This window comes from Ailuropoda melanoleuca, chromosome 5 (assembly GCF_002007445.2).
Source record: "Ailuropoda melanoleuca isolate Jingjing chromosome 5, ASM200744v2, whole genome shotgun sequence".
Taxonomy (NCBI): domain Eukaryota; kingdom Metazoa; phylum Chordata; class Mammalia; order Carnivora; family Ursidae; genus Ailuropoda; species Ailuropoda melanoleuca.
The window spans coordinates 54981740-54998125 of record NC_048222.1 but is presented as its reverse complement, the minus strand read 5'-3'; the positions used below and the strand labels follow the sequence as shown (position 1 = coordinate 54998125).

The 16386-nt window shown below is 44.3% G+C and overlaps 1 protein-coding gene and 1 long non-coding RNA gene across 2 annotated transcripts in view; both read right to left on the bottom strand.

The window, feature by feature from the left end:
* LOC100464417 (aromatase) overlaps positions 1–5260 on the bottom strand; it is a 39254-nt gene extending 33994 nt beyond the window's left edge. Inside the window, exons 1-2 of the mRNA XM_002920421.4 lie at positions 5125–5260; positions 4022–4204 (exon numbers count right to left, since the gene is read on the bottom strand). Of these exons, the coding sequence (XP_002920467.1) occupies positions 4022–4166 (145 nt within the window). The 5' untranslated portion in view covers positions 4167–4204; positions 5125–5260. The remainder of the gene's footprint in view (positions 1–4021; positions 4205–5124) is intronic.
* Positions 5261–12588: 7328 nt separating this feature from the next.
* On the bottom strand, positions 12589–15889 carry LOC109489809. Its single transcript, XR_002142940.2, has 2 exons — positions 13940–15889; positions 12589–12851 (listed from the first exon to the last, which is right to left on the bottom strand). It is a non-coding gene; the product is annotated as an uncharacterized LOC109489809 (long non-coding RNA).
* Between the last annotated feature and the right edge of the window lie 497 nt (positions 15890–16386).

The following is a 16386-nucleotide window of genomic DNA, read 5'->3' as shown; positions in this document are numbered from 1 at the left end:
TGTATAATATAAAGGATGAAGTTTTAAATATCATCCTCATTTAGAGTATTTCAGGTTGTATTTACATTTTGATAAAATGGAAAAATATTGTTGTTTCATGTACATTTAGTCCATGGGAGGTCAGACATCCAGCTATTTGGAAATAGACTCATTCAACAAACGTTTACCTTACTTAATATGTTAGGCCTATGAGGAGTGAAGACATACAAATGAAAGGCTTCACTCTTCATTTTTTATCTAACAGTTTGCTGCCATGTAGAAAGTCTAAATATTGGGGAACCACCATTCAAGTTTAAAATATGTCAGTGCAGATCTCTATCCACTGAAAAAGGGAAATGGTGATGAACTTTGCTCAGGTTGAAAACCTGAGTGTTCTAAATGGAAGAGGATCCAAGTCTGGGGTCCCTAGTGATCAATCATGTGTCAGCTTAATTCATCCAACAAACACTTACTGAGATCTTACTAGGTTTAGACACTAGCTATGAGTCAGAGACTGGAGATGGAGTGATAAGCATAACTAGGTTCCCATCAGAGTCCTGGGCAGGAAAGGAGAGCATGGGGGGAGAAAGTACAGTATTGAAATATTATAACACAATGTGATCCTTTCATTTTCATGTATATCTTATACCCTCCAGCTGAGAAAAGCATGTCCTAGGAGGGGAGAAACTAGGATATTTGGGAATACTCTGGTTGCATCTGCATTAAGCTGCTCTCTGCCTCTCAGATTTGGGAATGCTGATCTAGGACTGCAGTGGTCACGGGAGCCTCTTCCACACCCTAAGAGGAGCCACGGATACTACACTGCATTTTTGCAGAAACAGCCTCCCGGAAGCCAACAGCTGGGACCTCTCACCCACTGGCCTAATCAAGAAGCCATTGCATTCCATGCTAGGTGTACACCCTAGAGAAACCTGTGCACAGGAAGGCTCATAGCAGCACTGTTCACAATAGTCCCAACCTGGAGACACCCAGACGTCCACCAACAGTAGCGTCAGTAATTAAACCACGAAATGTTCGTGCTCCTGCATGCCGTATGAGCTATAGCAGCGAGTCACCACATGGATGAAGCTTACAAACACAACATCGAGCAAAAGAAGCAATAGAGAAGAAGTACTGTAGGACCCAATTGCTAAAACAATTAAAACCAGGCAAAATTAATCTGTATTGTTCAGGGATATGAAATTAGGTGGCAAAACTATAAAAAGCAAGGGAGTGATTATCACAAAAATAGAAGAATGTTTACCTCTGGAAGCGAGAGAGGGGTATGATTGAAAAGGCACACGAGAAGTTTCTGGGATGCTGCTAACATCCTGTTTCTTGTCCTGTACTGTGATGACATATTTATTTGTGCACTTTTCTGTGAAGTCGTTTTTTTAATGGGAGAAAGGGGAATGTGCTGCCATGTCCTTTTCCCAGTGCCCCCCTCTGGGGACGTGGTGCTCAGGGCAGAGAGAGGCTCTGGGGGAGTGAACACATGTGCAAGGTTGAGGATGGCTTAAGAGACTTAGCTCTGAGTCCCAGTTTCATCACTTACTAGCTGTGCACCATCAACCCTCCTTAAGCTCCGTTTCTTCATTTGCAAAATAGGCATAAACACATCTACCTCGCCAGGGTGCTCGAAGATCACAAGAGAAAAGAATGTGAAGCTGCTTCGTAAATTGTAACTAACTTAAGGACTTTTAAATCATTACACCTTTTTAACTCCCCTTGGCATTCCCTGACCCTGAGCTTCCCCCAAACCTGTAAAACCAAGAACCCAGAGAAACAGTGATTTGAGGAAACTGGCAAAAGGAGTTCAGAAGTATTGGTCAGGAGGAACCCCCCCAACAAAGCCAATTTTCTCACCTTAACTGCCCCAACTGGGCACCATGGGACATTAGTCTGTGCCACAAGGGGGTTCTGACCAGAGCTCACATTTTCAAAGGGAAAGCATGGAATGAGAAGCTACCTGGCTAGCAAGATGATCACCAACCTGGGATTTAGGAATTCCTGGTTGCCCCCCCTGCCCCCCACTCCCACTTCCCTTCAAGCTGAGGTGCTGACAAGGCATTTCCTTTCTCTGGGTTTGAACCCCTCACCTGTAAAAGGAAGGGTTTGAACTCCACGGTTTCCTATATTTGTCATAAGGGTTTGCTCGGGTAAGGCAGTTCACCTCTCTGGGGCTCAGTTTCCCCTTCCATTAAGTGAAGGGATTTGGCTCATATCTATGGCTGTCAGTCCTGGCTGCTAATGAAAAATCACCTGGGAAGATTTTTTTATTTTCTGTTTTATTTTATTTTTTATTTGGGTGGGGGGGCGGTGCAGAGGGAGAGAGAGAATCCTAAGCAGGCTCCAAGCTTAGCACGGTGCCCAGTGAGGGCTAGGTGGGCTCAATTCCACAGCCCTGGGATCATGAACTGAGCCAAAATCAAGAGTCAGACCCTCAACCGACTGAACCCCCCAGGCGCCCCAGATTTTTTTTTTTTTTTTTTAATATCAACGTGCAGGCCCTGCTCCAGACATGGCTGAGAACCACAGTACTATTAGTGTATGATAGCATGATGTCCCCAGTGCAGGAGTGGTGGACAGAGTGATCTAGGCTCCTGATCCAAAGCTTCAGGGCTGCCAGTTCTTGTGCTTGCCCTCCCGTAGGCTGATCTCCTTTTTCAAAGGTCCAAGGGACTTCTTCTAACACTTGCAACATAAACATCTGGGGGGACTTATTAAAAAATACTCTTCACCTCACCCACCATTCATGGATCCTGACCTGGGAGCCCACTGTGGGAGAAGAAATCCAGGGAGGAAGGGGCTGTAGTGGGAAGGAACTCAAGTTAAAGGCCATGGAAGGGTCTTCCCTCAGACCCCTCGGGGAGTAGAGGACAACATTAACCGAGCGCTCTGCTTATGTGGACATTAAAGCAACCTAAAATACCAGGCTGAATCAGATAGACAGGACAGAGAGGTCTCTGGAAATTTTTTGAAGAATCTAGACACAGGGCACTTTGCACCAGCTTCACATTCCTACCCTACATCACTCTATGATGAGGCCCACTGCACTTGGAAGTGCATGGTGACTGTGCTCTTGAAGTAAAGCCTTATTGGGTATCTCATGGGAATGTGGATAGATGCCTGCCATGAAGAATTTTCACTAAAAACAAAAGAAATCATTGGATATTTCTGATAATTCTGAATTAATCTGATAGTGTGGAGTAGTGGTAGGGGTTTCTATTGGAATTATCTGGATAATTATATGGTACTCTACTTTTGATTAATCCACAGACCTTGTTGAAGATTCTATCAGGGTCTGATGTTCCAAGGGAACCATAGCGGTCCCCATTTTTCTTCCACTTCCCAGGTCCCAGCCAGCCCTTATGGTGGCACCACCATCACACCTACCCCCAAGAATAAGAGAAAATGAACAGTGGGATGAAGAGAGGAAATAAGCTCAAGAAAGGAAGAGGGCAGAGCACATGGATGATGCAAAGCAGGAGGGAGGAGGAGAGGAGTATAGAAGGCATTCCGGGTGTGCCCGGTTGGCTCAGTCGGTGGAGCACGTGACTCTTGATCTCAGGATTGTGAACTCAAGCACCACATTGGATGTAGAGATCACTTAAAAATAAAACCTTAAAAAAAAAAAAGAAGAAGGCATTCCAGAGACATTTTTACCTTCAGAGCAACATTGGAATGAATTTGAATAGTAATAAAAAAAAATGCCTGGTTTACCTTGCTTCAGCCCATCTCAAACTTACTTTTTTCTTTTCTTTTTTTTTTTTTTCAAACTTACTTTGAAGGATACTTGTGCCAGGTCTACTTTCCTAAAGCAAAGCACAGACTGGAAGGGATTATCTAAGATATTTTTTGAAATGCTTTCATTTGAAACGTGCAGATAATTGGCATAAAATTTTTCACCTGAGTTTTTATTTGCTAACACTGCCATGGGCTTCAGCCATTTCCCCATGTTTGCTCTTTGCCCTTTTGCAAAATTTTCTTTACCCTTGTGGACTGAACGCCATCCCCTTACAGAACTAAATGACTGACTTACCTGGTATTGAGGACGTGTCTTCATAATTCCAAACCAAGAGAAGAAAGCCGGTGAGCAGCAGGATCGGCATGGTGGCCACAGGCATGACTTCGGGCACCATGCTGGTGATGTTATAATGCATTGGGTTCAGCATTTTCAAAACCATCTTTTGTTCCTTGATCTCAGGAGAAACAACTTAAAGTCCTGTGGAAATCAGAGGAGCCAAAAAAAAAAAAATTAGAAAATCCTCCGAAGGGTACATCCAGGAGTCCCGTTGCTTCAGAGGATGCTGTAATGCAGAAGTCAGCATTTGTTTTATAATGTGATTGGACACCTAGACAAGACAAACTTGTGGTTACAAGTCAAAACAAGCAGACCAAAGGAGATCTTTTGGCTTGAAGTGCAGCATTTCTGACCTTGGTAGAGTCTCACGTTCGTTTAGACTCTTGGTTTGATAGAACCTTATCATCTTGCCCTTGAGTGGGTAGAGTGGCTGAATTCCCAATTGAGAATCAAATTTCTTACCAAAATACAAGAAAATGAAGCTCATTCCAGAGGTGGAGCCATTCTGGACTTCATCAGCAGACATTGCTCAGGCAATCTTTTTCTCTTGACGCCAAATCAATTTTTGAAAAAGTAATCCCTAACCCCCTTCCTTGCTCAAAATTACTCCCCAAGAGTAAGCTTCTCTAGCAAGAAGAATTGCTTGGGCATTGTTGAGGGATCCTCAAAGCCTCCTACTGGGTTCTGTGTTGAATTCAGTGTGACTCACTCAGGACCATCTTTCTCTATTGGCATTAATAAGGCTTAAAATCTCTTGTACCACAAGCTAGATGAAGCAGTGTGCATGGGGGCCAGTGTCAGAGGTAGTAGGAGAGAAGAATGAGAGAGGGAGAATCAAGGGAGAGGAGAAAGAGGAGGAATGGGGAAGGAAGAAGGAAAGAAAGGACAGAAAGAGTAGAATGCTGCCAGCGATAGGCTCAGGTGCCACTCATGCCTTGCCCACAGCAGCTAACCTCTTGTGCAAGACAGTTTTCAGTTTCATTTGCTGGTTCTGCTGTGTTTCTCAACAATGTCGTGTTGAGTCTGTCTTTTCAGTAAGGTTTTCTAAGATCAATACTTACAGAGGAGAGTTTCAGGGACGGTGGTTTGTTGAAGAGACCTAGACTGAATAAACTTGCATAGCAAGGCAAGAGCGACCATTCAGTGTGGTCCTGGTGCCGGAAGACTGCTCCGAGGATTACCCTCCCTTGGAAAGCGACCTGAGTTCGAAGGACTTGTAATGCCTCTGAAACAGATTTTGTCAGGATCTTATCTAGGAATAGTTCTAGATCCCTAACCAGAGCTTCTAAATGGATTTCGGATACTCCGTGAACTCCCTGAAGTGCTGCATAATGTGTTGTATCTGCTCACCTGAAAGGAAAGGGAAAAGAACTTCCATCAGATTCTTAAAGAGTATGTGATTACATTTCTCCCCTGATCTATATGAGATCTTAAATATCCAGTTAAAAACCCATTTCTGGCAATTAGAGAAATTTCGTAATATAGTTGAATTTATTCAGTTGCTTGATTCATATTATTGATTCATTCTATTGCACCATTTAAATAATTATAAACAGTTAAGTGCAAGGCGTTGAAAATGCCTGCATATATGTTGGGCAGTTTGGTTTTTCTAAAATATATATAAGATGAGGCCGAAAAGTCAGCAATGTGTCTGTTACCGTCCAGTTCCTTTGTTAATGAGTAGCTGCTCTGAACAGGTTGAATTTTAGGTATTGAATTTCCATTGTGGAATTTTTTACATCATTGTGAATAAGCTCCCTGTGACTTTATGACAGCCAGGACCCTCAAGGTTTCTGTTGTTACTGACGAAACCTGAACCCAATGTTAAAAGTGTAAGTGAAGCAGAGTCTCAGTGGCTCAGTCAGTTAAGTGTCTGCCTTTGGCTCAGGTCATGATCCCAGGGTCCTGAGATCAAATCCCACATTGGGCTCCCTGCTCAGTGGGGAACCTGCCTCTCTCTCTGTCCCTCTGCTCCTCCCCCTTGCTCATGCTTTCTCTCAAATAAATAAAATCTTTTAAAAAAGTGTAAGTGAAGAAGGTGATTCAGACAAAAAGGAGAAGATGCAGCAGAGGAAGTGATCCAGGCAGAAAACTTTACATTAAAGAAACTCTCAGGAAAAAAAATTTTTTTAAGAAAAAATAAAATTAAAAAAAAAAAGAAATTCTCAGAGATATTTCGCAGCATTGAAATCACAAAGAATAACAAGGTGGAAGCTTACGCAAATTGATAACGGAGTATGATGATTCACCAAGGCATAGAAAAGATGCTCCATCCTTATCATAAGTTATACAAAGAGGAGACGGCAGCAAGAGATATTCAAATACTCTCATTTTTTTTTTACAAACAAACAAAACACTTTTAAGAATTGCAGTGTTTCTGATGTTTACAGTGTATTATGATATGGATCTCACTCTTTTTTTCGTTTCCATATACACTTAAATCCTGTAGTCTAAGAGTTTTTAATGTTTCGACATAAATTTTAAAGGTCATGGAACACTTGTATTTTTTCCTCTCAATTTTCTTTTTAAGGTTTTATTTTATTTGAGAAAGAGTGAGAGCAGGCGAGCACAAGCCGGGTTGGGGTGCAGAGGGAGAGAGAGAAGCAGACTCCTCAATGAGCAGGGAGCCTGAGGCTCGAGCCCAGGACCCTGGGATCACAACCTGAGCCAAAGGCAGACTCTTAGCCTTAGCCAACTGAGCCACCTGGGAGCACTTGTCTCTCGATTTTGACACAGTTTCACTTTTTATGGTCATTGTTATGGTCTTGTGCTACTGTGTAAAGCGAAGACTGCCTGTATGTCTAAATGTTTAATAGGGCTTAGAAGCCTGGTTCCTCATGTTTCTCAAAAGTATGTCCTAAACATGCCCAGAGTGTGAGATTTTTTTTTAACTCTTACAGAGCATTTCCTATGTGTCAGACATTGTTCCAAGTCCTTTACAAATTCTAACTCATTCACCCTCACAACCACCCTGAGCTAAGTAAGATGATCCCCATTTTACTGATGAGGAAACAGAAGTGTGGTAAGTAGGGCACCCAGCTTGTTTGCTGCAGAGCTGGGATTAGAGTCCATGTAGTCTGTCTCTGGACCCCATGCTCTTTTGGTTTTTCAAGTTTTTATTTAAATTCCAGTTAGGTTAACATACAACGTACATTAGTTGCAGGTATAGAACCTAGTGATTCATCACTTAATACAACACCCAGTGCAGACCCCATGCTCTCAATCATGCCATCTTGGTGCCTATTATGGGATTTATTTGGTCTCTACATTCAGGAACTTTTTGTTTGTTTGTGTTCCTGTTTTTTTTAATGTGGACTTCACACTCAGTGTGGAGCCCAGCATGGGGCTTGAACTCACAACCCTGAGACTGAGCTGAGATCAAGAGTCAGACGCTTAACTGACTGAGCCATCCAGGTGGCCCAGAAACTTTTTTTTTTATAATAATTTTTATTATGCTATGTTAGTCACCATACAGTACATCCTTAGTTTTTGATGTAAAGTTCCATGATTCATTACTTGCGTATAACACCCAGTGCTCCATGCAATATGTGCCCTCCTTAATACCCATCACCGGCCTATCACAGTCCCCGCCCCCCCCCAAGCCCTCAGTTTGTTTCCCAGAGTCCATAGTCTCTCATGGTTCATTCCCCCTTCTGTTTACCCCCCCCTTCATTCTTCCCTTCCTTCTCCTCCTGATCTTCCTGCCACTTCTTATGTTCCATAAATGAGTGAAACCATATGATAACATTCAGGAACTTTTCAATCCTAAGTTATTTATGTTCATCTCTAAGCTATTAGGAATGACTTCCTTTAAAGGAGTAAGCTTTTCAGACCTCCGAATACCACAGCTGGAAAAGTCCTTTCAAATTCTTTCCTTCTTGCATGTTGGTTTTCCTGTTCATTAGAACATTCTAATGTGCTGCACAGATAGGTTGGTTGAACAGAAGCCTTTGAGTGGTGGTATAGGAATGTAGGAAGGTCCTAGAACTTCATAAGGGATGCTTATATGTCCTCTGTGCCAGGAATACCCCCCACGCCCCCAAACATACATACACATATGCGTGGCCCTCAAGTGCCATGTTCCTTCAAATGTCATTGCAAATTTTTGGGGCTCCAGGCATTTGTTTGCCGAGCAGTCTCTACTTTTCACTCAGTGGGCATCCCACATGGGTCCTGGTACCAAAGAGGAACCAGATCTGTGTTCCTGTGCTGTGTGGAACCACAGGTTCCTAACACCTTCACTTACTGCCCCACAACCTCAGCATGAGGAAATGCCAGTCCTACACCCAAAGTCCCCAGTGCAGGACAAAGGCTGCTGGGGACTCTGCAGATCCTGGGTGTCCTGGTGCCCTGAGTTCAGGATACACTCCAGGCCCTGCAATGCCAGGAGGGGCTCCCAGATGTCCTGGTACAGCCTTGACTCTCTGCAGGGTGGGGAAGCAGGAAAGCCTTGCAGGAGTGCCACCCAGCCTGGCCAGATCTTACCAAATCCTGCCTTGCAGTATGTGGGAAGCTGTCCAGAGGACCCAGCCACCCTGGGTCTGAGGGCCAGGTGCCCATCCTGCCCTTCCTTTCCTTCTCTTCACTACACCTGGTCTGTCCCTCCTTCACGTCCCCACTTGCAGAGAAATGTGACCCAGCTACCTTGGTTCTCCCTGTAAGTCCCTTACAGAATAAAATGAGGCATTCATTCTTTAAAGTTCTCTCCCTCCTTTTGTTACCTCTCCTTCTAGAAGGTGAGTTCTCCAAGGCCAAAGATCTGTGTCTCTCTCCTTCACGATTATATCCTACTCCCAGAACAGTATCCTGGACTTTGTATATGCTCACTGCAAGCCTGTTGCCTGGGTTTGCAGTTCCCACATTCGTTCAGATTTTACTCCCCATTGCAACCTCCCAAGACCCTTCTTCTCAGACCTTTCCTTTCAGTCTGTCCTGCGCACTGTTGCCAGGGCTGTTTTTCAGTTCAGTTTTCATGACATCAATTCCTTGCTAAGCCTTTCCTTGCTTCTAGTTGATTGCAAGGCTTCCAAATTCATCCTCATTCAGACTTATTTCTTGGCTCTCTGCACTAACATTCTGACTCCTCACTGACCCAACGACATCCTACCTGGGGCTCTTCCTCTTGCCTCCCACATATCTCCCCAGCTTGGCTGGTTCTGCCCCATCGGCCTACCAGGAAAGGTTTGCTTCCTCCTCTCCCATCTCTGAGCCTTCTCTTACCCGGTATATATATATATATACACCCCTCCTCCTTTCCATGACATAAGTTCGGGACACTCTTGCTTTTGACTGCCAAGTCACTCTATAACTCAAGAGCCATGGATGGTTTTATTAAACATTTATTAAGGACCTTGTCTGAGGAAGGTACTACATTCAGACATGAGAGGCATAAGGCAAGTTCCAAGGAAGGTGCTGTTAAACCAGGGCCTGGTGTGAGAACTACAGGTCTCTAGGTTGACAAGCAGAGCTACCCATGAACTGCTACATCAAGGAAACACAGCTGGAAAAAAACTCTGAGATCTTCCAATAATACAATTTTCTCCCTTGAAAAATGAACCAACCACATGAGGTCCAGGGAAGTAAAGATCCACTTATCAGTGGTCCCTTAAAAGTGGGAAAAGTTCACCCGAGTGCATATTCTATGATCTGATTTCCATGATGCCCTCCTACTGGGGTCATGACACTGCAGGTTCTAGTCATTCTTCCCAGGAAACTTCCAAGTGAGTCTCTGGGAATTTCTTGTTCTGGAGCAGGAGAGATAATAGGAACCAACAAGGGACACCTGGAGGGATAAACATTGTGTGGTTGGCCTGGACTCCTCCTTAGGGACCACTGGCAAGACCTCAGCCACTGGCATTCTAACCACAAAGGGAAGACTACTGACAGTGCAGGAAAGGCAAGTTTCCCTCTCTAGTAAATGTACAGCTGCCAAGACCCACATTTCCCATGAACATGCAGATCCAAAGCTCTTGGGCATCAGGCAGAATTGGGGCTTTCTTCCTCATCTTTAAGGTCCTGTGACTTCAGTGCACATTTGTGGAAATGCTCCTTTCTTTGCAATAGCGTATTGGCCAACTACCAGTAGGCCTGGCTGCTCTGTTACCTTAGCTTTCATCTTTGCCCCTGTGAGGGTGCCCTCTTGTCCCTCAAATACTTAATCCGTTGTCTTCCCAATGGCTGGATCTGATATCCTCTCCCAAGACAAATTGTTTTAAAGCATAGTCAGCAGAGAGCCCCAGGCAAAGCCTTCTAGATCTTGATCATTCAAAGCCTTTCAGGCCACTAGACAAGGTGTGGGTATTGTGGAACCAGAGGCCCACCATGGAGCCCACAGACCCTCTTGCACAGGGGTTGCCTTACATCAACCCATACTTTTCTCACTAGGACCTGTCTCATGGAGGGGGCAGAAGGGTCCAGGCTGGGTATCATTCTCACAGCAGCAGCCATTTCTCTAAGAGGTTTCCTCCCACTTCACTTTTCAATTCAGTTTTATGAGACCTAACATGTTGTCTAGCTTCTGAGAGAACATGTAATGGAATTTTTCAGCCTAATCTTGGCTTTTAACCTGAAGAGGGAAAAAGCAGAAGTGACAGTATCACAGGAGCAGGATTTGGGGTGGGGCCTGACTTCAAGTCTCAATGGCTAACCAGCCCTGTGAGCTCGTTTGTTCCCCAAGCCTCCCTGAGCCTGGGCTGAGGAAGCCAATTCTCTCTCTACCTTAGGACATGGAGACGAGGGTTAAAGTGAAACCTCCAGAGGCCAGCACCAGTGATGTTGGCTTGTGTTCCTCAGGCTCAAACTCTCTGTGGCACATGGAGTTGTGGGACTTCAGGACTCTGGGAACAACTATACCAGGTCCCCAAGTGGGACTGCCTAGAGTAGCCCTGATGCCACCAGCTGGAGAGGCCCAGAAAGAGAACCTCTTTCTTGTGGCAAGATCCAGATCCCTACCTCAGCCTTGGTGTCCAAGATTTACTACACCGAGGTCCCAAGTGGCCTTGCTTTAGCTCACCTACTTGGATGTGATAAGCTCTTGTAAGGGCAATAACAAAGCTGCCTCCTGTATAGAACACCCAGCTGCCTCTGCAGTGGGATGTCTTTTGTCATCACCACAGCATCAGTTCCTCCAGAGCTAACAGTCACATCTTTCTCCTCTCTGTGGCTCCTATGGAGGCTACATGAGTGCCTTGCACCTAGTTAGTGCTCAGTAAACGTCAGTGACGTGAATGGTTAGCAGATTAAACTTTTGGGGCCTGGAGTTGTCAAAGCATGAGGTACTCACACATCCCCAAGGGAATGTTTTCCATATCATATCTGTGATGGCACATGCCAAGTTTCAGCAATGCAGTAACCCACAGCCACCACCCAAACAGTCAGATAACAGCAGCTGGCCTTTCCTTGTGAGCTTATCTGTTGTTAAGTGAGCAAATTGTGAGGCCACAGAGATGGCCTAGAGCAGGGTCAGTCTCTGACAAGGGAGCCACACTGGCTGACCCCAAGTGCTCACATTACTTAACCCCTCTGGACCTCCTTTCCTTAGCTCCAAAACACAGGGATTAGGCCATATGACCTTTTTTAGTTCTGTGTCTGATGCCCAGCATTCTTACACTTTATCTTAGCTTCCCCTCCTGTCCTTCTCTTCATTTTCCTTTATTTTTTTTCCTTGTGTACCATTGCCTTAGGCCAGCCAGTGGTGCCTATAGGCCCAGGTGTCCAGAGCAAAACTGGGATGTCAGGGAAGCTGGAGTGTTATAGCTCTTCTCATTTTCCTTAGAGCCCCAGGCCCATTCTGAGAACCTAATGAAAGTACTTGTGGAACTGCACTCTGGGAAACACACCCAGGAATCAACGTGCAATGCTTTTGAGTATAGTTCTGGGTTCTGGATCCCCTGAGACCCATCCACAGACTACAAATTAACAATCTCTGGGGCCAGTTCCTTTCTCAAACTTCCACCTCAGTTTCCCAATATCCTAGAGGCTCTTTGCACATCAAACACCACCTTCACTGACCAGCAGAGTGTGATTTTCAAATTGTAAGTGAATGAAATTTCCTTTGGGAATTTTACATTTCACCTGGACCCTAAATCTACAGGTGAAGCCTTGATGATAAGGTGGTAGATTAAGCAGCCAATGGAATTGGTGAGAAAAATTTAATGGGAGAATGTCTGATAACCCTGAAATCTCATCTGTGGCCCATCTCTCACTGACACGGTCTATGGCTATACTTTAACCCTTGGTAGGCATCAAGACTCATAGGATCTCTGTACTTCTGCCATGGAAGGTCCCATCTCATGGGAAAACATACACACATGCAGACTACTGTGTTCACTCCCCAAATTTAGTATCTACAACACCCTAGGCACTGTTCTAGGCTCTAGGAATATAGCAATGAACAAAATGAGGTCCTTGCCCTCAAGGAGCTAATTTGGACAAGACAGACCCACCTGTATTACTATTCATATAAGTCAAATTACAAGTTTAACCAGGGGCATCCTTGGGAAGACAAGAGAAACTGATTATCGTGGGAAGGTTGGCTATGGTTTAATGAGCAGACCTTGGAGGAGGAGCATTATTTTCAAGGTATCAAATTGAAGGAAAGGCATTGCAGGTTAAGAGAATGAGAAAAGAATTGACAGGGGAAACTCAAAGCTGCTCCTGCATCCCTCCCCATGCCATTAGCTTTCCTGTGTTTAGATGGACTCCCATCACTGTGTATGTTCACTGCTACAGCTCTGCCTCAGTTTCTTCATCAGAAGAATGGGAAAAATCGTGTTTCTTCATATGGTAACTATAAGAAAGGAAAGAGATAAAGCATGTTGCTTATCAGCATATCTACCACATAGTACGAGTTCAAAAAATGTTATTTGTCTTCAGTCTCCAGCAAGAACATCCCCATAAGGGATAGTCCTGGGAATAGCTGCAAGGAGCAGTCTCTGGACTGGAGTAGTGCTCTGGGGGTCACCGAAGAAATCTGTGCTTTGGGGCAGGTCACTACACCTCCCTTGGGCACTGTAAGCCCCATTGGTGGGTGGTCTGGAGGTCAGTGATTCTATGACCCTTTTGCCACGGAGTAATTGGGGGCTAAGGGAGAGAGGCTGAGGTGGCCTGAACAGAATTGCAGAGTTGCAGAATAATTGATGTTTGCCTCCACTGCCCTTCCTCACCCAGACTTCCTTTTCTGTATCATTTGCCCACATTTTGTATCCACCCACTTTCTTCTCCTCAGTCATAAGAAATCATCTCACCAAAATAATTGGTCTCCAGGGGCTAATCTTTCAACTTGTTCTCCCTCCTAGGGATATTTTCATTGTAACAGGTGCCTGGAGTGGTTTTTTGGAGGGCACAAAAGAAATGTTTGGCATTCTCTCAGCTCTATGGGAGCCTGCAGTCTAGTAGAATAAGCATGACACTGTTGACAAGTACAAAAAGATATTACCACAGAGATGTGGCCATAGAAGGCTTCGCATGAACAGTGAGACTTGCCCTGGGCCTTGAAATGTGGTTGGAGTTTTAACGGTAAGAGGAGGACAGGGTTTTCTACATGCTTGGATGCAGGAATGAGTAAGGTGGTTGGGGATAATGAGACTGAAGAAGCTGGATCCATGTCTGGAGGCATTACTATCTACTGGTCGAGCTCGAAGCAGGGGTGGGGTTGATGAGGGAGGATACGGGAGAGGCATGATTCTCTTAGTCGACCCCCTGGCTTCTAGTTTGTTCATGTACTCCTATGCTTGGAGACTAGAAGAAGGTTTGAAGAAATAGAAAATTCTACTAGCTAAACTGCCTGTGCGGGTGCTAATACTAGAGGCAGGCACCCTCAGAGCTAATTTGTGAGCTTTGCAAAAATATTTTAAATTCACAACTAATTTCACTTACGTCTCATTGTCAACAAGTGCTGGGTTTGATCATCCATTTGTTCCACCATGCTTGGCTTCAAAGGACCTTTTACTGCTTCCCAAATTAAGTCTATCATTGGTGAGAGAAGAATTGGCCCATTGAGATATCTGTATGTGGCTTTTTTATACTGCTGAGAATTCGGGCAGTTCCCCTTCAATCCTGGGGAATTCTTGGCTAATATTTCTTTGGATGTTGTCTCTCCCCCATTCTATTTTTGCTTCCTAGAACACCAGTTAGACAAATATTGAGTCTTAAGGATCCATTCTTCATGTTTCTTACCTGCTCTTTTCATATTTCCCATCTCTTTTCTTTGTGCTATATTCTGAGATAATTCCTTGATTGCATCTCCCAGCTCTTCAACTGTTATTTGGCTTTTCAGTCCATCCATTCAGATTTTCATTTCAAAAATCAAACTATTACTGGCCATTATACATTAATTTCTTTATGGATGGCAGTATCTGCTGAGGTCTCTGAGGCTGTTATTAATTCAATGTATTATAGGGACCTGTTTTGATTGATCAGTAAGTCTGTTTTCTCAGGTGCAAACTCTTCTGTTTACAGTTTGTGACTTCCTCCCATGGTGTTGGCATTCATCAGATTTTGGAGAGTCTTAATTATGTGCTCATTTTTGTGGCTGAAATTCCCCACTAGTCATCCAGCTGCCTCTGTTTGTCCACCTTTTGGGAGAGGAAGAGAAGAGACAGGATGTTCTGGTGCAGTTTGTATTCCAGTTTGTTTATAGGAAGAGTGAGAAAGGGGTGGAACATGCCACTAGTCAGAATATCTAGAGTTAGGCTTCTGGGCTTGGGTGCACTCTGCATCTCCAATTCCAACCCTCTGTGCCAATAGCTTCTTTAGAAAGAGTCCCTACCTCAGCTGCTGCTTGATAAGGGGATGGGAGATCTATAGGAACTCCTGAAGCTAGTTTCTCAATCTTCTTGTTGCCCTTCGTTTCCTCCTGCTCTCATAAACCTACTCTCTCCACGTATGCGCCCCATTCAGTTTTGTATTGCCTTCATAGGGATACTTTTCTGTGTGTATTTTTATTTGTTTCCTCTATCAAGTTGATCCCATCAGTTTTTGTACTTTCAGAATTTCTGGCCCAAGGAGGCCTCCCTTCTTGTTTGAGTTCAGTTGTAGATTTTAAAAATATCTTTTCTATCAATTCCAGAGATTTGGGGTCACAAAGTCAGGCTGTCACATGTGCTTCATCCACCATCTTGAACCAGTTGACGACTGAGGATATTAGAAGTCAAGTGCCACAGACTTCTGAAAGCGAACCCAAAGAAGGGGCTCTGGCAATGTTTTTGGCTTCTATCATTGAAATGAGTGAGTAAGCTGCATAAGAGTGTCATCTTTTTGGGCCTGTAATGTCTGATGTAACAGTTAACTCATCAGTCCCGTGGCTCTATGGCCAGACCCTGTGACAATAAGACAGCATTGTGGATGTCAGAGGTGCTCTAGACTTCACCTACGGAGGGTCCAGAGTTGCATATGGTAAACAGAAGAGGCAGCAGGGGATAAAGAATGAAGAGAGATATACTTGGGAGACCCAGAAGAGCAAATAAAGGTTAGACATGGAGGTAAAAGCAGCAAGCAGAAATCCAAACACATAAAAATGGCCTCTCCAAAAGTGGATGGAATAGAGAACACAGGGCATTTTGTCCAGGCATGAAAATTCTAATAAAATAATCAACATTTCTAGAAGGCAGGCCAAACTTGGAAAAAGGCAATGGGTGAATCCTTCACAAGTGATAGTAGCAGTTTGCACAAGGCCTTGAATGATCTGTGACCAGTTGGAACTTGGAATTAAGACATAATCAGCTTTGTTAGTTTTTATGACATTATATGTGGGGGAAAATTTACTTTATAGCCCCATACTGTGTGACTTGAGGCAAGTTACTAAACCCATCTGAGCCTTCAGTTTCTTTCCCAGTAAAATGGAGATAATAGAGCCTTGAGATAACTTGAATGACATATCTACGTAAACTGTGATAGAGTACAGATGGCAAGCATGATTTTGCCTGAGGCTCCATCTAACTCTCTTGGAGTCTAGGAGCAAAGCAGAAATGAATAATCTAGTGTCCCTTGAAAGAGAGAAACACCCTCAGGTAAGCATTCCAGGGATCCCTGCAAGGCTCTGAAATGCCACAGCCAGTGAACCAGACACATTCTCCCAAAGAGTCCACTCCTTCATCAAGGGCCTTCTGTTCTAGGTTCCATGCCGGTGATGGGCACCTGAGGAACATGGTTGACAGGCCCCGTCCCTAGAGCTCATGACCTAGTAGTGAAGGCAGGCCTTGAACTAGTAAGCATAAAGTTGAGACAAGATTTATTGGAGGGAGCATGTGGTCAGGTGCCCACGCAAGCTCAATCTGAAAGACAGTATTTTCCAGAAGAAGGAATGACAAAGGGATGACTTATTC